Below are 26,022 nucleotides of genomic sequence, written 5' to 3' on the forward strand. Positions count from 1 at the left end.
ACCATATTAAAAATGCCGAGTGTCCTTTGATCGAGATGTTCTTCTAAGCGTTTCTTATCAGTTGCATATCAGTTAAAAACGCCCAGCCAAAACAGCTGCTCTTTCCGCTCCTCTCCTCCAATTAAAATATATGGTTTTTAAGCCCATATAGAAATAAAACAAACAAAACAGGTATGCTCCTTGCCTGTATGGGGCAATTAAAGTTAACTGCTGAGCCAACTGCCTTTGCAATTTAAAAACTATTCAAGTTGTGGGGTTTTTTTGTGTGTGTTTTTTAATGAAAACTAGAACAGACCATGGAACTCAAGAACAAGAAGTCATACTTGTCGCCATCGTCACCTGGAAGTCCAATGCAAACCCCTTACGACCTGCTGCTAAAACGAAGGCTTTCCCCTCCATTTTAGTTGGGGGCTGAATGTAAACTGAATCCCACCCCACAGAGCAGTTTGGAAACCTGCCGCCTTGGCTGTGTTTACCAGTTCTGCCAATGCAGAACTGATTCCTTCCTCTTGCTCCAAACTGGGACGCAGGAGTGTTTGTGTGTGATATCCTGTACTCTGCATAGGAAAATCTGGTATATATTTTTTAGTTAACATGCATGTTTCATTGGCACAATATTGTGCCAACAAGAATGAATCTGGCCCACTGACAGGACCTAGGATTCTGCCTCTGCCAATGATATAGTTGCTTATAGATTTGTTGGACTTGATTCTTGAAACATTAGAAACATTTTTCCTCTGCCACTGGAAATTCAGCACAAGATAGAGTGTGTGTGTGGGGGGGGAATGTTTGCATTTCCCCCAGGATTGGAAATTCTTATATCTTAAAACAGCTTGAACAGGTAGATTAAAATGTCCAGAATGAACTGATGAACTGGACATTCTGAGTTGTGCTTCAGTATTTATGGGTGGTGGCTCCCTGCTTGTGGAACAATACCTTTAATTAAGCTGTTGGCTAATTAAACAATCAATGGCCTTTTAAATGTGGTTGTATGGTGGATTATTGGGGTTTGTTTATGTATTTTGTGTTCCCATTTTGCATTTTTATGCTGTAAACCACCCTTTGGTCTTCGGATGACGGGCGGAATATAAATTTAATAAATAAATAGGTAAATATTTACTTTATAGACTGCTACTAATGTCTGTGCTGTGGAAGAGACAGCCAAGTCAACTTGCCGGGTAAGATCAGTAGAAACAGCAGGTCCAGTGCAGGTCTATGCGCATATTATCTTGGAAGTAAATCCCATTGTGCCCAGCGGGGATCCTGCACGGATCCGTGCGCTCCTTATCACATTTTCTTTGGAAAGCCTCCTTCAGAAGACAAGAATAATTGCCCTGCTGGTCAGGCCGGCGGCCCACCTAATCCAGAGAGGTTTCCCAGCAACTGGTATTCAAAAGCATTGCTTCCTCCAGCTTCTTGGAGGTACAACACAGCGATGAGTTCCCTCCAAAGAGAAGCAGCGCGCTCTGTTGTGGACCTATTATTGGCTCGGGCGAAGAAGTGAGTTCCATGCCCAGCAGATGGCGGGCCGGAGCGCCTATCCTGGCTCTGGTGCGCCATTGAACAATAGAGTGAAGAAGCTTCCATGTGCGCGCGTGCCCATCTCCACTCCCCCTTTTTTCTCTCGCCTTCAGCGGCCGCTGTTTTTTTAATTTTAATTTTAGAGGGGGGGGGGCGGTGCCTCCGCGAGAATCTCCAGGAGCAGATTGTGGCGGGGGAAAGGAGAGAAAGAGGGCACCGATTTCTTCCTCGCTCCCGCCCATTCTCTCTCTCTCTATCTCTCTCTCTCTCTCTCCACACCCCCCCCCCCCGCCCCCGAAGTCTCCGCCTTGCCATCAGCAAAGACCAAGGGCATGCTCAGTAGGAGCCAGCATCGGCTTCGGGAGCAGGCTGCGACTCTACACCACCCCCTGCCTCTCTTTCTTGCGTCAGATTAATGTTCCGGGGAGGGACGGCGTGCGTGGGGGGGGGGCGGTTTGAGAAGGAACCACGCGCGCTTTGCCCGGGGGAGGAGCGGAAGGGCCGCCGGGGGCGGAGGAGCGGCTTAGAACGCTGAGCTGGCCCGGTGGAACGTCGGGGCTTCTCTTTTGGAACGCTCGCACACACTTTGGAACGCTCGCGCTCTCCCGCGGCGCGGAGGCGAGGCCCGGCCGGGCTCTCCGAGGAGCAGCAGCAGCAGCGGCTCCAGGGAACCGGGCGCTGTTGTTTGGAGTCTCGCTGGCGGGGGGCCTGCGGGGTTTCGGTGAGCGAATCAGCTCGGTGCCCGCCGTTCGATGGTTTGTCCCGACCGAGATGAGCCGCCCGTCCTCCGCCGGACCCAGCGCTAGCAAACCCTGCGGCAAGCAGCAGCAGCAGCAGCACACCCCGTCGCCGGCTGCTGCCCCTGCCGCCGCTGCCGCCAACGCCGCCGTCGCCACCATCTCCGCCGCCGGGGCCGGTTCCTCCGCGGTCTCCGCCGCGGCCGCTGTGATCTCGAGCCCTGGAGGAGGCGAAGGCAGCGGCGGGCCGGTCTCGCCTCAGCACCACGAGCTGACCTCGCTTTTCGAGTGCCCGGTTTGCTTCGACTATGTGCTGCCCCCGATCCTGCAGTGCCAGGCCGGGCACCTGGTGTGCAACCAATGCCGGCAGAAGCTGAGCTGCTGCCCCACGTGCCGGGGATCCTTGACCCCCAGCATCAGGAACCTGGCCATGGAAAAAGTGGCCTCGGCCGTCCTTTTCCCTTGCAAGGTAAGGAAGGGCAGGTCGCAGGCAGCAACCGGCACAGCCGCCGGAAAGGTGGGCGGGGAGAGGGGGCTGGGTCGAGGGAAGCAGCGGGGCTCAGCGCCTGCCCTTGAGGTTGTGGTGGTCCAGGTGTTATTTTAAAAGCTAGCTCTCTGAAATTCTCCATACCCTACTGGGAAGTATTGGGGCGAACCCCGTGAGCACCCCCCCCCCGCCTCCCACTAACTCCTCATGAGAAACAAATACGAAGTGCCCTTTTCTTCTGGAGAGCTGTTTTCATTTTAATGTAAGATGCACCTGCGTCTGTAATTCTGCCTCCGCCACCTTCCAAACCACTATTCCAAGCAGCCTTTAGACATAACCCCTTTACTCTTCAAGCTACAGAAGACGTGTGGGGTCTTGCTCACATCCACAACAGTAAACTGTGTCCATGGTCCTGTCAAGAATGCAGATCTTTGCTCTGTTGTTATTTCTTTCTGGTGCATAGTTGTCAAGAGACTGGGGCCAGAGAGCTCCTGGCTTTTGCACCTGACCTGTGCCAGGGCTGTACCCAAGCCAGTCTTTCTCAGTTTTGCTCCCTAATATCTTGCAATATGGAGTATTAACCTACTTTAGTTGTAAGGCTCCCTGGTATAAATGTATGTGAAGAGCTTGGAGCACTTGAAAGAACACACAGACTTTAAAATCTCTCATTATTATTATTATTATTGGCTCATGTCATAGTTATACCTCATCCCTGCTTACACTTGACAGCGTATGCTATGTTACACCAGAGAGTTAATGTATAATTCAAAAATAGTGGCCACTGAGGAGTGGAGATCTAAGGGAGCATAAAAGTTTGGAAATGATTTGGAAACTCTTTAGCAGTAGCTGGATTAGTAAAACAGGAGGTTTTTTTTAAAACGGGGAGGCCAGAGATGGATAGCTCAGTCAGTCAGTAGATTCTTGACAACATGTAGGGAGCCTTGCCAAGTGTCTCGGTTAATTGAAACACATTGGTGCTAATGCACTCCCTGTTAGTCTGCGCTGTGCGCTAAGGGAATTGGGGCATTGGTCTAAACATGGCAGAGATGTGTGCAAAGGCCCATGAAATGTGGTACCTTTCCCTCCTCCTGCTTTCACACTTCTGACTCAACCTGAAAGGCAAAACTTGACAGAGCGAGAGACAAGTTGGGTTCTGGTGTGTTAGTTGGCAGGGATACGTGCAGGGCAGAAGGGGCAGGCCAGGGGGATGTGGGGAGGGGTGATTCTCCCCATCAACAAGTTTTCCACTTTTTTTTTTTATCCTGCATGATTCGGTTGCAGGCAGCTGGGGAATGGAAATGTGTGCAAAGGAGAATTGGTGGGTGCAGAAAGCTGTACACACCTGATTCTCCTTTACAATCCAACTTTGCACGTTACCTCTGCAGAGACATCCCCCCCCCCAAGATATACTTTTGCTGATGAAACATGTTTGCATCCCCTAAAATATCGAGCCGGGAGCTCAGGAACTTCCCATATTGGTACGTCCAAAGCCACAGAGCTCCTCTGCATCCAGTCAGAGGCTGGGGGTTCTGTTGATGACGTCTTTTGCTGTTGTGGAAGGGGACAGGATTGGAGCTTAAGGGCACCTGCAACCTATACTGGGACGGTGCTGATCCTTTGTGCTTATTATTAGTAAAAATGGTTGCAGCATATCCCTACCCTCCAAGAGGAATGCTCCTGTTCAGGGCTTATGGGGTGACCCCGTTTCACTCCTAAACCATCGGCCCTTGACCATCCAAGTTAACGATTGGAATGAGTATAGCTAATTGCTAGTCCATAAGGACTTAGAAAAATGAGCATGGGTTGCACAAAGAAGCAACAGCACCGACATCCCATCTCTGGTGGTGATGCCATTTACAACCTTTTTCTTTTAAATGCTCCCACCCCTTTTTCTCAATCAGTGTGAGTTTTTAGGGGGGAGAGGCTGTTTGGAAGCACCCTAACTAAGATAAAAACCGAGGTGGCAGCTGGCAGAGAGAAGAGCTGTTTCCACCCAAGCTTTCTATCAGTGCCAATCTTTAGGCCCTTGTCTCCCTTAAACTAGATATACCGGTGTCGGTTTCGCTCCCAAGACGCAGGTTTAGGCTGATCAATATGCACTCTAAACCATTCTAAAATGACATTGACACAGATCTTAAGGTCGTGTTGATGAAAGGCAAGGCTGGAAGTGACCATGTCGCCCGCGTTAACAGTCTCAATCGGAAGGGCTCCAGTGGCAAAAGCAAAAATTAAACTTGCGGAAATAGAGAGTTGCTGCATTGAACCACTGATACTATCATAGAGAGTCGGAAGGGACCCCAAGGGTCATCCAGTCCAACCCCTTGCAATGCAGAAATCTGAACTAAAGCATCCATGACAGATGGCCATCCAACCGCTGCTTAAAAGCCTGCAAGGAAGGAGAGTCCATCATCTCCTGTGGGGGTCGGTTTGACTATAATTCAACCAGAGTTTGTTTTTTTAGGGGAAGGGGGCGTTTAGGGAAGACAGCTCCTTTCTTACACTGTTTTGGGAATGGTGCTGCAAAGGAGCACCTAGTTCTTAGATTTAAGGTACGCTGTCATAGAGTGTGCTTACAGAAGGCACCAGGTCCAGTCCTGGGATTTCAGGTAGCAGGGCCGGGATAAAACCCACCCTGGAGACTTGCCGCCAGTCAAGAGGAGTCCGTCCTGGACAAAGAGGGGCCAAATGGTCTGACAGAGTAGCTGGCAGCATCTTCATTCCAGGCCTGAACATTGCAGGATGGCAACTTGATACCAAGTCAGACTGTTGGTTCATTTAGTTCAATGCATCAGCCTTCCTCATCCTGGGACACTCCAGATGTTGTACTACGACTTTCATCATCCCTGAATGTTTGTCATCCTGACTGGGGCTGATGGGAGTTGTAATCGGAAGCATCGTGGGGGGGTACAGCTTGTGGGAGGCTGGTGACAGTATTGAGCTAGGTGTAACAAGGATGGGAGATGGGGTAAAGCAATGCGGAGGTTGGTACATATAAAGTTGTATCCTCTTGAGTTAGGCTCTTCTGCACTCTGTGGCTTTGGCATTCCAGTTTCCGACAGGGGACTCCCACTCGCCCTATCCAGAAATGGCAGATATCTTGAACCTCAGATTTTCCCCACATTAAGCATGTCCTCTGCCACTGAATTTGGGGGCTTCCTCATTAGCGTGTGACCTACCAAGCCAAACGTATCCCATTGGGTATCTAGTGTGATCTGCCAAGTGTCCCAACAACTCTGCTGCTTTGCAGTAACAGGTCAGTGGCAAAATCCGGAGGTTTATTGTGTTCCTGTTGGACCACCGTACATGTCTTGTAGGCTATGTTTGGTTTAACGGATCACAAGTTGCTCAGAACAAGTGCTCACAGTTCAGAGTTTTGAATTTAGATTCTACACAGAGAAACAAATGGTAATCACGAAACTGTAGTTGAAGACCAGTATTCGATTAAAACATGATAGGCTTCCCTGTGGAAGTCACTAAAACCTGCAGGTTTGAAATGTGCTTTCTTCAGAATCAACATATTGCATGGAGAATCTCCACATCATCATAAGCCACCTATGTGCCTGCAATGAAGCCATGCTATATACATAATGATTCCCAAATATTACATAGATAGGATGTAAAATTCCCAGAAAGTTTGAAAGGGAAAAACTTCTTTTTCTGTGGGCAGGGGAATGGAAATGAAAACCTTTGCAGCACTTATTTTCTTTTCTATCCCAAACCTTTTACAGCTTTGGCAGCATTAAATGCATAGTTCATAATATAGTTAGCATGTAAAATTGGTGTGTTCTTGAAATTTGCAGAGCAATGCTATGTGTTTACATGGAAGTGAGACCTGCTCTGTTTAGAAAAGTTTGCTGCCTGGTAAGCACACATATAAATGCTGTCTCAAAACTAGAATTGCCCTAGTTTGGGTAGGAGAGTGCATATGTCACAGTTGTTTCAAGGGGCAAGCGGAAAGATTGAGCACAAAAGCGGGGTCAGCTCGTAAGGGAGCAGGTGCAGGAATCCTTCTTTTCTTTTTTCATTTCCAAAACTTAGACCAAAGGTCACCAGAAGAGGATCCGTTGTAGCAGTAGAAATGTATGCAGTACATAGTGGAACCTGGACATCTGGGAGTTAGAGCCTGGAGCTATAGTCCTGTGCCTACCTACCTAGGGGTAAGCCCCATGGGACACAACAGGACTTACTTCTGAGTCAAAATGCATAGGGCTGCGCTGAAAGTTAGGTGTCATACAGGGTCGATTGGCATAACCTGGGGACACTTCATACATTGTATAGTTGATTTGCGCACCCTACAAATGCAGCATTGTGAGACATCCTAGAGTACATATTTTGTTTTATCTATATTTTGTTGAAGGGAGCAATCCAAGCCCAAGGTCCACCGGGGGGAGGAGAGTTGGGAATAGGCAGGTCTCAGGCTGAGCCTTGGTTCAGTTGGAACTGAGTCTCGCATCCTGGCTCGGCTGAAGATATGCCATCAAAAATGGGGGGAAATAGAATAAAAATCAAAGCACTACCATCCTACCTTATCTTGGGGCTCAGTCATAGCTGTCTGAGCTGAGGCTGGGTTAAGTCCTGAAAAGGGGCCATTCTAGAGGTTTGGGGGGTCGTCTTGACGGGGCAGGGGAGACTTCTGTTCCAAACATGACCTAGCAACCCATCAGAAGTTAACACTGGTGGCACAAGTCAAACTGTTTTAAATGCTTGTTTTCCCTCTGCCAGGCTCTGGCCAGCTCAACTGGCAGCAGAGGCAGCTTTAGGGTAGCATGACCGGTGCCACACTGCAGGAAGCACCACAACAATTATGCAGAACGGAGCGTGAGAGGCAGGCGGGGTGTTTGTGTCAGATTTTAGCATCGCACAGGGTGCTGCTGAAATTTTGGAGCCCCAAATCAAAGATTGGAATAGGGGTAAGTTACACCAGCCTAATTTACTCCAGCATCCATTATTCCGGCTTCCTTTAGTTCAGATCACTCTGCCTTTCCATCGGTGGTTTCAGGATGGTTTTTAAACACTAAATAAGTAAAACAATGGCACAGGCATACAAAGCAACCAGCAGACAAGAGCGTGCTTGAAGTCAGAGAGTAAGACAATAAAAATGTTCTAAAATGCCTGACTTAATGAAGAAGTGTTTGTGTGATGCCTTTAGCCACAGTGAAGTTGGCAAGGTATTTCATAGGTGCCAAAAAAGGTTTGTCCTTCGCTTTGCACCAGAACAGCCTTGGTTGCCCCAAGTGACGACCTCTATCCGGGAAGAGATGAGAGAAGTACAGCCTTGCTGTTATGCTTTCATTGGCTTTTGAGAAGGTTGACCGTGGAGTTCTTCTGCAGCAACCCAGGGAGGTGGTAGTTGAAGGTATTATGTTTCAGTGGTTGCACTGCTATCGGCAAGGTTGCTTCCAGAAAGCAGCACAAGGAGATTGTTGTTCAGCAACGTGGCTGTGGGGGTCTCAGAAAAGGTCTGTCTGAAATTCATGGGATCTTGGGATTTGGAGCATGGTGCCATCTGAGTCAGGAGAAACTCTGAAGGTGTTGGACCGGTGTCTGGAGGCAGTGAAGGGCTGGGTGGGAGCTAATAAACTCAGGATGAATTCTGATAAGATGTAAGTACTGTGGGTGGCTGGGGGGAAGGTGGTTCCCATGTCTGGGAATTATGTGTAGAACCTGTTTTGGGAGGGGTTCCACTCCCTCTGAAGGAACAAGTTCATAGTCTGGGTGTACTCCTGGATTCCAGCCTCAAATGGCTTCTGCGGCTGGAAGTGCTTATATCCCACTTCAGCGAATTCACTAGCTATGGCCATTCCTAGATGGGGATAGCCTGGTCTCAGTTGTCCATGCCCCCATCACCTTCTGTCTAGATTACTGTCATGGCTGTATGGGGGGCTGTGTGGAAATTGTCAGACTGTACAGCAGGTTAAGTGGAAGTGATTTGCCCAAGGCCACCCAGTGGACGTCATGGCACCAATAAGAAAGAAAAAAATAGAATAAAAATCAAGGCACTAAAGTCATGTCAACATCATCCAGGTCTAGCAAGTCTGGGCACCACAATTCAAGAAGGACACTGACAAACTGGAACGTGTCCAGAGGAGGGCAACCAAAATGGTCAAAGGCCTGGAAACGATGCCTTATGAGGAACGGCTAAGGGAGCTGGGCATGTTTAGCCTGGAGAAGAGGAGGTTAAGGGGTGATATGATAGCCATGTTCAAATATATAAAAGGATGCCACATAGAGGAGGGAGAAAGGTTGTTTTCTGCTGCTCCAGAGAAGCGGACACGGAGCAATGGATCCAAACTACAAGAAAGAAGATTCCACCTAAACATTAGGAAGAACTTCCTGACAGTAAGAGCTGTTCGACAGTGGAATTTGCTGCCAAGGAGTGTGGTGGAGTCTCCTACTTTGGAGGTCTTTAAGCAGAGGCTTGACAACCATATGTCAGGAGTGCTCTGATGGTGTTTCCTGCTTGGCAGGGGGTTGGACTCGATGGCCCTTGTGGTCTCTTCCAACTCTATGATTCTATGATTCTATGATTCTATGAACAACCTTCAAACAGAAAAAGAGTATCTTAGCACATGACTAGTCAGTGGCCTGACCTTTCTAGCCGGTTGCTGTTAAAGGTCAACAGAAGTACATTTAATGCAGGCTTTTCCTGTTCTAGGAGAATTACCATGGAAACGATAGGTGACCGGGAAATATTGTAATGTGGGTTGTCATCCGATGACAAAATTGTGTTTAATCATCTAGTCTGGAGATGGGCAGTTTCAGGACTTTGGGGCAATGCGGCCCTCCAGGCTTTTATGGGTTCTCTATCTAGCCCTTGGGGCCCTTCACAGGCCACATACACATACCGAGCCACACCAGCCCTTCTTTGCCTGCCTGGAATGTGCCCTTGAACTCTGAGAATGCCTTTTGCCTGAATGGAGGGCTGTGATGTTAGGTATGCCCATGAGTGCGAAGGCACAGCACTTCACAAGATTCCCCATGACTGGTCTACACTGCAGGATTTTCGACACAGGTAGACAATGCTACAAGGGACACGGGTGGCGCTGTGGGTTAAACCACAGAGCCTAGGACTTGCCGATCGGAAGGTTGGTGGTTCGAATCCCCGTGACAGTGTAAGCTCCCGTTGCTCGGTCCCAGCTCCTGCCAACCTAGCAGTTCGAAAGCACGTCAAAGTGCAAGTAGATAAATAGGTACTACTCCGGTGGGAAGGTAAACGGTGTTTCCGTGTGCTTCTCTGGTTCGCCAGAAGTGGCTTAGTCATGTTGGCCACATGACCCGGAAGCTGTACGCCGGCTCCCTCGGCCAATAAAGTGAGATGAGCGCCGCAACCCCAGAGTCTGCCACGACAGGACCTAATGGTCAGGGGTCCCTTTACCTTTACCAAGACAATGCCACATAGAGATGCTGTCTGGAAAGGACACGTTCTCTCACTGAGCTGTGCTCCATATGCACCAGAAACATTAAGAAATGGAGCAACTAGCTATACGGTTTCAGATCCATAGGAAGCTGCTTATACCAGGTCTGGCTGTTTGTCCTTGTGGGCTGGCTGGCATTGTCTACTCATGACTGGCAGTAGCTGTCCAAGGTAGCAGTTGGGGATCCTTCCTGATCCTTTTAACAGACAGTGATAGGTACCAAACCTGGGACAATTATCAGTATAGCATGTGCAATGTCACTCAGCTGTGGTTCCTCCCCACTTTTTCAGCACGACAGTGGCTTTTTGAGAGAGTCAAAGCTGGCATAGGATAGAAGCCTCATTCCTTGCATCTTCCACTCTTACCGAGATCACTGCCATCTGTTGGAAGGTTTGCAAAAAATAATAATAAACAAATGCTTTGGTTTTTTGCATCTTTTGCAAAACCTGTTTGGCCGGAGATGGCAGTAGGAGGAAATAAACAAGAACATTCGTAGTGGTGTCTTCATTGTTGCCACCTTCAGCTGTCTGAGTGTATTGTCTGCCTTCAGCCCACCTGAGCACAAGGACAGGGTATGGGCCCATCTCTGTTTAGCATAGTAATTAGGATTTAGCATGCTATGGGAGGCACCCATGTTCAAGATAAGCATCCTCTCTTACCCCATCTCCTGCCTGGGCCAGCTCTATAGAAGTGCCGTACCAAGAATCAACAGCACCACAAAGGGTGCAGGAAGAAACTTTAAAACAATTAAAGATACCAATCAATTGATTTTCAGGATGCTACCTTAATTGTGTTTGAACTGTACTGTAAGGGTTGCCTTTGCAATTTGATTGTCATTGCTCATATGATAGGGGAATATTATCATCTGCGATTATGGGGACGCTTTGCTAATCCAAAACAAGCAACCGCAGGTTTGTTTGGCAGTTGGAAGGGGAAATTGCTTAATGGATTTCTGTTTCCCCCACCCCTCCAACATGTAAACAAATGGGCGCAGTCCATTTCCCACTGAAATCGATGGCAAAGCTGCTATTGATTTTAATGGGCTGTACAGTAGTGTCTTGGTTTTGTTCCAAGAATGGGTGGCATGAGTGATAGCTAGGGCGAGAGGGAGGAATAGAGGGCATGAAAAAGAAAAGTTTTCCAGTAACAGTTCAAGTGTTACTCAGAAGTAAGCCCTGGTGACTTCAGTGGGGCTTACTCCCAGGTAGAGTGGGTTAGGGTGGCAGCCTAAGTGACTTCGTGGAAGTGCAAAACTAACCTGCTTAACCAGGGGTAGGCAACCTAAGACCCGGGGGCCGGATCCAGCCCAATCACCTTCTCAATCAGCGTGTTTTAACATGATTAGAAGGTGTCCTTTTATTTTAAATGCATCTCTCGGTTATTTGTGGGGCATAGGAATGCGTTCATTTTTTCTTTTCAAAATATAGTCTGGCCCACCACATGGTCTGAGGGACAGTGGACCGGCCTACAGCTGAAAAAGGTTGCTGACCCCTGTGCTTGACTAATCCTCTTTTCGCACAAACAGTGCCTTTGCTGGATTTTTTCCCCCCAGTGTCTAAGGGGTTTCTGCAGAGTTGCTTGCACAGTGCTGAGAAGAGGGCAGTTACTAGATTATTCATTCATCGAAGATCTGGGTTAACGACTGGATTGGCCAGAATTGTTACCCGCCCTGTTCCTCTGACCTAGAGGAATGTGCAAAATTGGTATAGCCAGTGTTATTTGACTTCTGGCTAAGTTAGGGATGGAATTGGCCACTTTGCTTTCTCTCCCATGCTTTTCAATTTGTCCCACTCCGCACCTTTTCCACTCCTGCTACAGTGGTACCTCTACTTACGGACGAGTTCTGTTCCGGGGTGCCGTTTGTACCACGAAAAGTCTGTAAGTAGTGTGCCGCTTCTGCGCATGTGCGTGATGCAATAGAGCGCTCCTGCACAAAGCGCATAGAACACTTCTGCGCACGCAGCAAAACCCGGAATTATACACTTCCGGGTTTGCCGCATTTGCAACCCGAAAATCCGCAACATGAACCTAATGCAACAAGAGGTATGACTGTACTTGGGCAAAAGTGGGCTCCTTTCTCCCTTCCTAGAGTGACAGCTTTCATGTTGCCAGAGAGTATGTGATAGAAGGCTTTGATTATCCTCTCTGCAATGCCTTCATATTGTGGCAAACCACTGACGTCTGATACTTAGTGGTATTGTCTGTAAAATGGGTATATCATTGCTCTTCATGAGCGTGATGGTGTCTCATACTAAGCTTCCTGACAGTTAGTTGGTCATTATTAACATTGCTGTGTAATCTCCAAATTCTGCTTTTGGAGAATAGGAAGGGAAGGGAAAAGATGTCAACTTCTCCTAAGAACTGGTTCAAAGGTGACTGGCCTGGGGACAACTACTCAATGTATTAGGCAGCTTTAGATATTTAGAGAAGACATTTGCATGGTTTATGGCAAGTAGACATTTACTAGCATTTGGCTGTTGTCTTGTTAGGAGCTGAGGTCATGAGAGACCTGATGGTGGCCAATTCTTTAAATAGCAGAAATGCACATGCTGTGTGTGCTTTTAATCCCAGTCACTAGTAGCCTCTCTTCATTAATTTTTTCCCTTTCCTTTCTCCGAGCATACTATTTTACTTTGTTGGTCTCAGTGATGCAAAGCTAGTTCACCTTTTGTTCCTCTCAAAATAATATCAAAATGAATCAATAGCTTGCTGCTTCCCTGCCTCCGACTAGCCATTGTCTGACTGCATTAATAGATGCTTGCGCCTGTTTCATAATGATCAAATAAGACTTAAAAGGTAGGATAAGAGGCAGGATCAAGGTTTGTTTTCTAGAATCGCTGATGACAAATATGATGGGGAGGGACGGGAACCAGTTCTATTTTTAGTTCTTTGATTGATTTTAATGAATGAGTTGGGAACAAGCCTGGGGCTGTTAATTACAAGGCTGGGGTCTGGGTTCTTTAGAATGGAGTTTGCTAGGTAGGATTTGGAGCGAGACCCCGGATTGCAGCAGATCATGTTGGTAAGGAATTGCACTGCTTTTGCATGAATCAGGTGGTTTGCTTAAGAGCAGCAGAGAATACAAATGAAATAGTAAGGGGCCCCTGACCGTTAGGTCCAGTCGTGACCAACTCTGGGGTTGCGGCGCTCATCTCGCTTTACTGACCGAGGGAGCCGGCGTACAGCTTCCGGGTCATGTGGCCAGCATGACTAAGCCGCTTCTGGAGAACCAGAGCAACGCACGGAAACGCCATTTACCTTCCCGCTGGAGTGGTACCTATTTATCTACTTGCACTTTGACGTGCTTTTGAACTGCTAGGTTGGCAGGAGCAGGGACCGAGCAATGGGAGCTCACCCCATTGCGGGGATTCGAACCACCGACCTTCTGATCGGCAAGTCCTAGGCTCTGTGGTTTAACCCACAGCGCCAGTAGTCGGCACTGATTGTCCCAGCTAGGGCTGGGCGATATCAGCTTTTCAACATTGCGGTGTGCTGCCAGCCAAACATCACAGTTTGATGATGTACCACGACATTGAAAAAGCAAGCTGCATTGGCCTCTGCCCATGAGGCACCTGGTGAAACTTCCCCAGCTCTCACCTCAGGAACTGAGGCCGTTTCACCCAGGCGCCTGTGGGGTGGGACAGCGTAGCTTCTTTGGCTTCCCCTCCCCAGCTGAGACAGCCTCAGAACTCCCCCTGCTCACGGGCAAGCAGGCAGGACATCGCTGCTAGCTGTGGGAGTGCCAACCACGCTCCCCTCAGCTGAGCAGTTTCACGGCGCCCGCTGCCAGGCTGAGGTAAGGGCAGCTGCATACAGTGATACCTCGGGTTACATACGCTTCAGGTTACATATGCTTTAGGTTACAGACTCCACTAACCCAGAAATAGTACCTCAGGTTAAGAACTTTGCTTCAAGATGAGAACAGAAAGTGTGCGGCGGCCGCACGGCAGCAGTGGGAAACCCCATAAGCTAAAGTGGTACCTCAGGTTAGGAACAGTTTCAGGTTAAGAACAGACCTCCAGAACGAATTAAGTACATAACCAGAGGTAGTACTGTACTCAGTCAAGCAGTTTAAAGATGCAGAAGGAGGAACAAGCTGTACAGTGGTACCTCGGGTTACAGACGCTTCAGGTTACAGACGCTTCAGGTTACAGACTCCGCTAACCCAGAAATATTACCTTGGGTTAAGAACTTTGCTTCAGGATGAGAACAGAAATTGTGCTCCGGCGGTGTGGCGGCAGCGGGAGGCCCCATTAACTAAAGTGGTACCTCAGGTTAAGAACAGTTTCAGGTTAAGAATGGACCTCCAGAACGAATTAAGTACTTAACCTGAGGTACCACTGTATTGGCCCCCAGGTTGTTCTCCCTCTGCATCGTATGAGGGTAGAGTGCGATGGTGGTTCACTCAGGGATATGTCGGTGGTGAGACTGCCACCGCTCCTCGAGTGGACGCTGCTAACAGAGGGACCCGGGAGCGGTGGTGGGTTCACCAGCGATATACCGCTGAGTGAAGCTGACACCGCGGTCTGCTCCTCATACCGGTCCTGGGCGATATATTGATATTTTGCCCAGGCCTAGTCCCAGCATGTGCTGACTGCAACGGCTCCTCGGAAGCCAAAGTGACTCATCCTTTGTCTTCATTTGGGGTTGGGGACCTTTGTTGTTAGTCCTTTTGTGTACTTGGCTTGGAGGGGGGATATCGCCACCTTGCAGTGTCGGGTGTCAGGCTAGGACTGAGGAGACCCGGGTTCAGATCCCACGAAGCCCATTGTGTGACCTTGAGCCAGTCACCATTTCTCTGCCTAACATATCTTACAGGGAGGGTTGTTGTGACGACAAAATGTGGAAGAATTTACGCTAGCAAAAAACACCTCGCAGGAAAGATGGGATTGCAATCACACCAACTTTTTTCTTTGTTTCCACAATCCATATAAATTATATTTGCCTATATAGACTTCCACTTTAGTTCAGATTTGCTCCCCTGATCTTGGGTGATGATCTTCATAGTTCAGTGGACAGAGTCTTTATAAAGCTACAGTTGTTGTTGTTAAAATTTGCATACCATCCTATACCCATAGGTCTCAGGGCAGTTCACTACATAAAATCACAGTATAAAAAACAGAAAATACACAATAAAAACAACCCAATAATCCCCTTTCACAACACATTTTTAAAGGGCATTGATGTCAATCAGCCAAAGAGGTATTTATTATTTACAGTTCTACACTAATAAATATTATTTATTAGGATTTACAGTTGTGTCCCTGCACAACTCTGAAGCGCACTGGATCTTTTATCCTAATCTGCCACACAATGTGGGTCCCTCTTAGGAACAAGACTGGAATATAGTATAGCAGATCATAGTGGAAATACCTGAATTTCCACCTTTCAAGCAAACGCAGCTGTCATCTATCTACACCTGGCCTTCATGCGAGAGAATTGCATGGAGCACCCATGTCATAGATGACGTTATCAGCAAGGTGGAGGAAGGAGCAGAGAGTGCTCTGCAAGACCCAAGACTCTTGTTGATGGTAAATGAGTGTTCAGATTGGACTACAGACACTCCCATTGTCCAGGTGCAACCTGAATACTTACTCTCCTTATACATATATGCCTATATATCTAGACTTCTGCAGAAGCCGCCAGGACTTTTAGCTGCTTGAAAAAGATACAGTGGTCACAGCCTTCCTGTGCCTATGCTATTCCATTTTGGCTTCGGCTGCAATTGATTTTGGTCCTCTTTTTTATTGTTGGCCACTGCTTATTCGTGATGCTGCCTTTGATCTGGCATTTGCCCATCTACTTCTTATCACTTCCTCTGAGGCTGGAGTTTACCATGTGGCTTGAATACTGTATCTTAGGGTAGCCAGTTTAGTGCTCTCCCATAATTCCTGGCCATTGGCCAAGCTGGGTAAGGCATTGCACTTGCGGCCCCAGTTTATGACTCCTCCATTGGATCTTTGCTTAGATTGTTGATGGCTGTGCAGGACCTTCGCCTTAGTTCTGATTCTGAACTTGCCACTGACTCTTGAGTCCTGATACTCTTCCCCCTCTTCTTTGATCTTTTCTGTTCTTCATCCACTCGGTCTCGTAGCGGCTTGGGCTTGCCCAGATCTGCTGATTATCGGTATTGTTCGCCAGGTGCAGATTGTTCCAGTCTATTGTTAGCTTTAACTGAAAATTCTCTTTAGTGAGAGGGGGAACTAACTAGAAGATTATGAATGGCTGGGACTTGTTTCTTTGGTGTGTGTGTTTTTTCCTCCTTTCCATTTTTTGAAGAACTGACTTTTAAACTGCAATGCAGAATACAAAACCACAGTATTGTAACACGGTGTAAGTTGGCAAAAGCAGAAACTTAGAAAAGCCTAGCAGCGATCGTGCTTAATTTCCCACCAACCAAAATGAAGCATCTTAAAAATTAAAATCAGATTGCATTGCTCAGAGAAACCCTTTTAATAATTTAAATCTAAACATTTATGCGATGTTAGTTGTATCTGCTCCGAAAATAGTGTTTCTTTTTTCTTTTTAAGGAAATGGTGCCTTTGCTTGATTGCAAATTCCAATGCTACCAATACAATTTGGAGGATCAGGCATATACTGGGGGCTTACGCACGTCCCCATTATTTCTCACAAATGCAGATTCCCTCATCCATTTCCGGACGTGTTCTCAATCAGATTTCCTGAACCTGCTTCCTTCCAGATGTATTGGAATGCAGCTCTTTTCAGCCCCACCAAAGACAGCTCTGTGAAGGGCACAAGGTTGGGGAAGGCTGTTCTAAACATACTTTGCCTTCAGTTCCAAATTCATGCAAACTTTGGTTAGTGCTGACCAACTACAAACTACAGTTTGCAGTCCTTCTTTAAAGCAGCTCCCTGTTAACCTTACTAGGTAAAGGTAAAGGACCCCTGACAGTTAAGTCCAGTCACGAACGACTGGGGTTGCGGTGCTCATCTCACTTTACCGGCTGAGGGAGCCGACGTTTGTCCGCAGACAGTTTTTCTGGGTCATGTGGCCAGCATGACTAAGCCGCTTCTGGCGAAACCAGAGCAGCGCACGGAAACGCCGTTGGCAGGAGCTGGGACCGAGCAATGGGAGCTCACCCTATTGTGGGGATTCAAACCACCGACCTTCCGATTGGCAAGCCCTAGGCTCAGTGGTTTAGACCAGTGTTCCCCAACCTAGGGCCTCCAGCTGTTTTTGGACTACAACTCCCATCATCCCTCGCTAGCAAGACCAGTGGTCAAGGATGATGGGAATTGTAGTCCAAAAACAGCTGGAGGCCCAAGGTTGGGGAACACTGGTTTAGACCACAGCGCCACCTGCGTCCCTTAACCTTACTAGACTTGCTCAAAAAGCGTATATACATGTGCTTACTTTTCACAGTTCTGCTTCCAGAAGTTCAGTTTTCCTCTGGTTTCCGATATTTCACCAGCCATTTTTGCTGACACTTAGTAAGCGTCTGGCCCTTTGTAGCTGTGATGAGAACCTGGAAATTGTCTTTGGTCAAAATGCTTACGGTAACCGGATTCTGCAACCAAATGGAAAAATCTTTGCTTGCAGGATGCAGTCCTGCCGTGTGCTCAGACCTAAGTGAGTTAACTGTCGAAGACAACTTCTGCATTTTAGAACCGATAGCAAAATTGTAGTGTAAGGGAACAGTATTTCACAAATGGAAAACTAATAATATAAGCACACAATTAGCTATGTGCCCAGCACAGCATGTGCTGACCTATACAGCTGCTGAGACTGCAGTTAACGGTGATTGCCGGGGGTGGCGCGGCTTGGCTTACGATGCATCTCGGAGGGAAACTTGGAATAATTGAAAAGAGGCAAGTTGGTGAAATAGATCATAGATGTTAACAGGATCTAAAACTTTCCACAATAAAAAAATTCCTTCCAGTAGCACCTTAAAGACCAACTAAGTTAGTTCTTGGTATGAGCTTTCATGTGCATGCACACTTCTTCAGATACACATGTGTGCATGCACACGAAAGCTCATACCAAGAACTAACTTAGTTGGTCTTTAAGGTGCTACTGGAAGGATTTTTTTTATTTTGACTATGGCAGACCAACACGGCTACCTATCTGTAACTAAACCTTTCCACCTTCAGCTTTGGGGGGCTTCATGTGAAATGCAAGGTCCTGTCTTGTACTTATTACCCGCCCTTGGCATTTTCCAGTGAGATCTGGCCAAGGTCAAGTCATTTGCCCACCTCCGAGCGATTTTGCCTTGCAATCCGAGAGCTGCACCCCAGAATAGTTAGCGGTATCTGGGGGTGGGGTGTGTTTATGCCCCAGCGTCCTCAATGACACTGACTGTGATTAAGGCGCCTCACTTATGCCCCTAAAACACTGTATCTCTAAATGTGGGCTCCTGCGTTGCTTGTGCAAATAGGCCAGTAGTGGGTGATATAATCACAATATTCCCACTCTTTTCTCTGCCCAGAAAAAAACCACTGGTAATGTTTACAGGTTATGTAAACATTATATAAAGGTAAATGGACCCCTGACCATTAGGCCCAGTCGTGACCAACTCTGGGATTGCGGCGCTCATAACGCCGTTTACCTTCCCGCCGGAGTGGTACCTATTTATCTACTTGCACTTTGACGTGCTTTTGAACTGCTAGGTTGGCAGGAGCCGGGACTGAGCAACGGGAGCTCACCCCGTCGCGGGGATTCAAACTGGCGACTTTCTGATTGGCAAGTCCTAGGCTCTGTGGTTTAACCCACAGCGCCACCCGCGTCCCTATATGTTATGTTATAAGGTAGCTCAAAGTAAAGTTTCCAGCGCACAGCTTTTTAGAGATGTGTTGTGGACGTACCCAAAAGAAACGAGAGACTTCCACAATAAAACATTGGCTGTTATGCATATTTTAGAGGCAGCCAGGCATAAATGGGGCAAGAATGAACATGTCCCTGGGTACCGTAGAACTAATGTGCTGGGTTCTCGGTTTCTGCTGCTCGAATGCTTCCCACCTCTGTGTAAGAGGCTTGGCACCATTTCAAATGCTGCTTGCTTTGCTGTCTGGCTGTGGCAGATGCAAGAATGCGCAGAAATTTTGCCCGCCCCCAGAAATGTAAATGCGCCCTCAGAGGTAACTCGTGTCCATGTCCCAAGCACACGGACCTGCTCATTTCTGCTTCATATTTCTCCCGCCCTCGTCCCCCAAGTTATATGGAGATGCTGCGATTCTCTCATCACCCGGATGCCAGATTCTCCCAAGAAAACCACAGCCCACAAACTCTTAATGGGCCCCTTGGTTTGTTTGGTCTCTAACCTAAAAGGTCTTTTCTCCTGGACTGAGCTGTCTAGACATCTTTATCTAGATCAAGCCTTCTATGCAGATGAGTCACGTCACAATCACTGCCACAATTACCCGCTGCAATAATGAATTGATAAAGGGTGTGACATCAAAGCAGGTCGTTTCAGTTGTGCATTATTAGCAATAGCACGTTGCTGCAATACAGAAGGTTCCTGTCTGTGGTACCATCTGGCGGGCCAGGCAGGCTGCTGCAGTTTGCTGTGCTTTCATTTTTGCACATATATCGTATGTGATACCCGCCAGGTTCTCTGTAGCAGCATGTGCCTCCCTCTCTCTGCAGGGGGACTTTACAGTTTGTGCTTCCAAAGCTCACTGACCAGGCTGTAAAAGAATCTCTTAAAACTGTTAATAAATGGGGTAGGATAAGATTTGTAATCTAGGCTGTGTGTGTGTGTGTCTTGGGCCAAAAGAATTGTATTCCATGGAAATTGAAACGTTATGCCCACAATACATTATTCACAAGTGGATATTCTTAAAACACTTAATTTGCATCGTTTGGATTTCCCCCTGTCGCTTTACCATTTAGTAATAATGAAATGAGGGCGGAGGGGAAATCTATAAAAGAGCTGGGTGAGAGAGAGAATGGGTTGAAAGCGTCTGGAGGTGGGAAAGCCTGTTTCTCATCTGTCATCTAAATGCTAAATAATTTTTTTCCATTGCAACCACGAGGTCTAGAAACTTGAAAAGTTGTCTGTCTTGGCAATGATAATTTGGCCCCATAGGAGTTCCCCCAAAAGAATTCCCCAAGTCTCATGGTTCACACAAGTCTTCTGTTTCCGTGCTTTTAACCTTTTGTACCTTGTGTAATGCGACGCGGGTGGCGCTGTGGGTTAAACCACAGAGTCTAGGACTTGCCGATCAGAAGGTCAGCAGTTCGAATCCCCGTGACGGGGTGAGCTCCCGTTTGCTCGGTCCCTGCTCCTGCCAACCTAGCAGTTTGAAAGCACGTCAAAGTGCAAGTAGATAAATAGGTACCACTCCGTCGGGAAGGTAAACGGCGTTTCCATGCGCTGCTCTGGTTCACCAGAAGCGGCTTAGTCATGCTGGCCACATGACCCGGAAGCTCTCTCGGCCAATAAAGTGAGATGAGCGCCGCAACCCCAGAGTCCGCCACGACAGGACCTAATGGTCAGGGGTCCATTTACCTTTTACCTTGTGTAATATTTTTATACATTTACAAGCTCACCACAACTTCTTATGGGTCTGTGTGTGCCTTTAAAGCTGTTGGGTTTGGGGGATTTTCTGTGCAGCGAGCAAACACTACACAAGAGCTGAGTGGCATGTCCTTTCGGTGCTTTGCCATAGAGTTTGCAGGATCAAAAAATCCCATCTGCTCACCTTGTTCCAAACTGAGATGTAGCATGTTGTACACAGAGGAGTGGACATCTCAGGAAATTGTCAAGAAGCAAATTAATAATAATAATGCCTTTCACCTTTTTGTTAACATAGATGTAGGTTTTAGTGTTGAGTTTTGTAATATTATCCTTAGTAGCATCAGCAAAGCTAATGTGATTTTCATATATGGCACAATTACTGTTTAGCTGACAAAGCTCAGTGGGAAATGCTGGGGTGCAATTATGGTGCATCTGAATGTGAGATGGAATGAGAACTACTAGGTTAGAAAGAACTGGACATAATAAAACATGGTATAGGAATGATAACAACAACAATAATGAGTTTATCTCAGGTGCTCAAACCACTGCACACAATCACACACAGAGTCATCTTTACAACAACCCTGCAAGATAGGTCAGCATTATTATCCCCATATTGCAGGTAGATGCCTAGGTAAGAAAACTGACTTCCTTCAAATTCAGAATTAAAAACAGTTAACACAGATTACAGTCACAAGAATAGGCTGGGCCCTGAAAACACACATCTCAAGTGTCAGAGACCAGCGTATAGAAGTACATCTTCAGCACTTACCAAAAGCCAGGCTTACATCTGAGGAGAGGGAATTTGGGGGCTACCACAAAGAATGCTCTCTTCTGGGCCACCCCCAATGCACTGAGCTTCTGAGGAAGGTGGAACTACCCAGAGGGCCACCCTCTGCTGATCTCAACACTCTGGATGATCTGTAGGGAAGGATGCAACCTTCCATATATTTGGGGCCTAAGTTGTTTTAAACGCTAGCATGAGCATCAAAATGTTGGTGTTGATCTTTAAAGCCCTAAATGGCCTCGGCCCAGTATACTTGAAGGAGTGTCTCCACCCCCATCGTTCTGCCTGGACACTGAGGTCCAGCGCCGAGGGCCTTCTGGCGGTTCCCTCATTGCAAGAAGTGATGTTATAGGGAACCAGCCAGAGGGCCTTCTCAGTAGTGGCACCTGCCCTGTGGAACGCCCTCCCATCAGGTGTCAAAGAGATAAACCTGAGATTTAGAAGACATCTGAAGGCAGCCCTGTTTAGGGAAGTTTTTAATGTGTGACATTTTAATGTATTTTTAATCTTTGTTGGAAGCCGCCCAGAGTGGCTAGGGAATCCCAGCCAGATGGGCGGGGTACAAATAATAAATTGTTGTTGTTGTTGTCTTAAATTGGGCCTGAAAGCGGGTTGGTGGCCAATCCTGGGAACTGTACTTTGTTAAGGGTGAGGAGAGTTATTAGGAGGCCTCTAACCCCCTCGCAAGAGCTACAATTCCCATAGTTTTATGGAAAGAGGGATTGATGGTTAAACCACTCTGGGCATTATAGCTCTAGGAGGGGAATGGGGGTCTCCTAACAACTCTCAGACCAACAAGTTCAGTAACAGACACCATCACTGACCTTTCCTTAATATATCTATATCTGAGAGTGATTTATATATTATGGCATTCAGCAAGTGAGGCTTTTAAATCTGAATTTAGGCCAAATGTGGTTTTTATTTTTGAAAAGTTGACTATTGGGTGCTGTGAGCTGGACCTTGTGAAACATTTCAGAGTAGTTGTTAAAAATTAATTGCACTCTGCGGCGCTTGTGTGAAGTTGATGGCTGCGACGGGAGTCGCTGGAATAGCTAAATTTTTGGCAGTTGCTTTCGCCTGAGAAATCGGTCGAGTCTGTTGCTCTGTTAAATGTTTGCCATAAAAACAAATGGAGTCTTTAAACTGCCACTTACTTTGAATTAAAAACGGTTGTAATTTCATGTAATCGCACACCCACCGATATTGCAACCTTCGTTAGCAAGCGGTCTCCGCTCGTGAATTAAAATCCTAAAGTCATTCATGGCACGAGGCTCCTGCCCCGCAAACCAGCAAGCCTTGTGTGTCCTTCCCTTCCTCTGTTGCACGCTTTTAGACTTGTGGAGGGTGCCACAAATTGGTTTCAAAGCGCATACATTGGAGACAGAAGGCCACAAGTCGAACCTCTAGCACATCCAGTGAAAAAGGATCAGAGGGCAGGTGGTGGGGAAACTCAAAAGGTCAGAAGAAAGCAATGCGGTTGAAATAATAATTCACAGCCTCACCTTTGTTACAAGTCTTCAACATGGCATCCAGAAATAATAATAATGATGATGATGATGATGATGATGATGATGATGATAATAATAATAATAATAATAATAATAATAATAATAATAATAATAATAATAATAATAATTTATTTATACCCCACCCATCTGGCTGAGTTTCCCCAGCCACTCTGGGTGGCTCTCAATTGAGTGTTAAAAACAATACAGCATTAAATATTAAAAACTTCCCTAAACAGGGCTGCCTTCAGATGTCTTTTAAAGATAGGATAGCTGCTTATTTCCTTCATATCTGAAGGGAGGGCGTTCCACAGGGCAGGCGCCACTACCGAGAAGGCCCTCTGTCTGGTTCCCTGTAATCTTGGCATTTGGTGGAGTATGGCCATGGTTTAGACCAGCCATTACGTTCAAAAAACATAAATGTTTGGTTTGTGCATTATAAGGCAAGCTCTAGTTTCAGGGTATTTCAGTCCATTCGATTTTATCCCTGAAAACCAAAATCAAGCAGCAAGCCACCGATTCTGCTTTATAGTCTTGCTTCCCACCCGCCCACCCTTTATTTTATTTTATTTTTTGTCTCCTTCCAGTACGCCACGACAGGCTGCTCCCTGACACTCCACCATACAGAAAAACCGGAGCATGAAGACATTTGCGAATACCGCCCTTACTCCTGCCCGTGCCCCGGCGCCTCATGCAAGTGGCAGGGCTCGCTGGAAGCCGTCATGTCGCACCTCATGCACGCCCACAAGAGCATCACCACCCTACAAGGGGAGGACATCGTCTTCCTCGCCACGGACATTAACTTGCCGGGGGCCGTGGACTGGGTGATGATGCAGTCCTGCTTTGGCCACCACTTCATGCTGGTTCTGGAGAAGCAGGAGAAGTACGAAGGCCACCAGCAGTTCTTCGCCATCGTCTTGCTCATTGGCACCCGCAAACAGGCAGAGAACTTTGCGTACAGACTCGAACTGAACGGCAACCGGCGGAGGCTGACTTGGGAGGCGACCCCACGCTCCATCCACGACGGGGTGGCGGCGGCCATTATGAACTGCGACTGCCTTGTTTTCGACACTGCCATAGCACACCTTTTTGCAGACAATGGGAACCTTGGGATCAATGTGACTATTTCTACGTGTTGTCCGTGATATTTCTATGTAATTATTGAGACCATGTTGTTGTCTTTCGTTTCACTGACTGTTTTTATTTTTATTTTTATGGTGTTCCACTGTAGCCCTCTTCAGGTGTTCCCTCACACCCTATTAACAGTTGCGTGAGGGGAGAACAGGGTCCCAGCTCCCTGGCACACACGTACCCCAGTCATCGCGGCACCACCATCCACATGTTCGTGCCAGGGAGGCAACTCCATGTGCGCAGGCTCCCCGATGATGTGGGGCCTGTGTAATTGTTCATCGTGTGAGCGGGGGATGCCCGAAGGGGACTTTAGGGTTCTTTCTTAACCGGCCGTTTTCTATCCTCATTCTCTCCTTCACTGCTGCCACCACCTGCCTGTACCACAGAGTTTTTTAAAGCACAGTTAACAGGACAGTTAAGATGATTTTATCCTGTTAATCTGAAAGTAAGGGAGGAGATTTGTTTTTTAAAGAAATAGCATTATTTAAGGTTTTAAAAGGTGAAGGCAAATCCCTTTTCTTGACAAGCAAAACCTGGAATCGGAAGAGAAGCAGCGAAATGGACTTAAAGAGGCAGTTTGCACATGCGGAATGTGGGAGGTGGACTCCTTAGGTGTTCCGAGTGCATTGTACTCCTTCAGGCGGCAAGAGGGGCACTTAAAAACAACAACAACAACAACCCTTATAACGTCCTGTTCTAGCACAGCATCTCCCTGTTATAGTAGTGTTCTCATTTGCCAGGACTTTTTAATGTCTGAGTGTGGGACCTTTTAGAAACATGGTTTATCACCTGCAACCTGAAATGTTACCAGCTTGTTCTGCTGCATTTGTGTGTGTAGCCGCACGAATCTGCTTCTCTTGATGATCTCAGTGATTGGCCTTGTAACAGAACAAAAGAGAGAGAAATTGGAGTACGGCAGTATCACTTCTTAGCGATGCAGGAAGTTGCTGAAGCCTTAGCGGTTAGGCAACATGTCTCAGGCGTGTTCTTTTGCAGTTTCACACACTGAACAGGGGGTACCACTGTCATCTGGTTGGTCTGGCTGTTTTGTCCTTTTTCTTCCCAACAGTTTGTTCCCCCTGCCCTCCAAAAAAGAAAAAAGAAAGAGTTTCCATGCACCTGCAAAATGTTTGACCCTCTTCATCCATCCAGTTCAGCAAGAGCTGAAGAGGCTCAACATTCTGTGGAAGCTGCTAACTTAACGTGGTGGCAAAAAACAAGATGTGTTTTGAGCAGTTTTAAAAATAGGTCCCACCTATAAATATACCCAGGATGTTTGGCGTACTTGACATTAACATTGTAAAAGCTATTTTCAAATAACACAAGGAAAAGCGATGTGCCGATTCGTCTTGTTTATGTTCTTTGCTATCTAAGTTTCCTGTTGTTGCCATATTTACTCTAGTTTTTTAAATAAATATTTTGCAAAAATAATGTTCATGGGCTGTCTGGAAAAGCATTTGCGCATCCGTCATATCTTCTTCGGCGATCCCTCGTAGCCAAGTAAGATTGTCTTCCATAAACACGGTTTTAACACTGAGTGTGTAAGTGACTGTAGAGGCCGATTCTGGATCCACACGTCCTTCCAGAGTGGGGACATAAGTTTCCAGGCAGGAGTTGATCACGGTGAGGGTTTGCCAAGCGTGTCTTCCTCTTAGCAGGTTTCTCCCTTTCGTCCTGAGTTCGAGCGTCTTCAAAGCCCATGACACCTTTGGTAAAGGCTGTTCTCCAACTGGAGCGCTCGCAGGCCAGTGTTTCCCAGTTGTCGGTGTTTATACTACATATTTTTAGATTTGCCTTGAGACAGTCTTTAAACCTGTTTTGTTGACCACCAGCATTATGCTTTCCATTTTTAAGTTCGGAATAGAGTAGTTGCTTTGGAAGACAATAATCAGGTATGCACGCAACATGACCAGTCCAACAAAGTTGATGTTGAAGAATCATTGCTTGAACACTGGTGATCT

At 47.0% G+C, this 26,022-nt stretch overlaps 1 protein-coding gene across 1 annotated transcript; it reads left to right on the top strand.

The window, feature by feature from the left end:
- The first annotated feature begins 1,654 nt into the window (after positions 1-1,654).
- Positions 1,655-25,492, top strand: SIAH2 (siah E3 ubiquitin protein ligase 2). Its single transcript, XM_081190605.1, has 2 exons — positions 1,655-2,727; positions 23,518-25,492. The coding sequence occupies exons 1-2, from the start codon at positions 2,293-2,295 to the stop codon at positions 24,073-24,075; spliced, it is 993 nt and encodes a 330-aa protein (XP_081046731.1). The 5' UTR covers positions 1,655-2,292; the 3' UTR covers positions 24,076-25,492.
- Positions 25,493-26,022: the final 530 nt, after the last annotated feature.

This window comes from Podarcis bocagei, assembly GCF_964188305.1.
Source record: "Podarcis bocagei genome assembly, chromosome: 4".
In the NCBI taxonomy this organism is placed as follows: domain Eukaryota; kingdom Metazoa; phylum Chordata; class Lepidosauria; order Squamata; family Lacertidae; genus Podarcis; species Podarcis bocagei.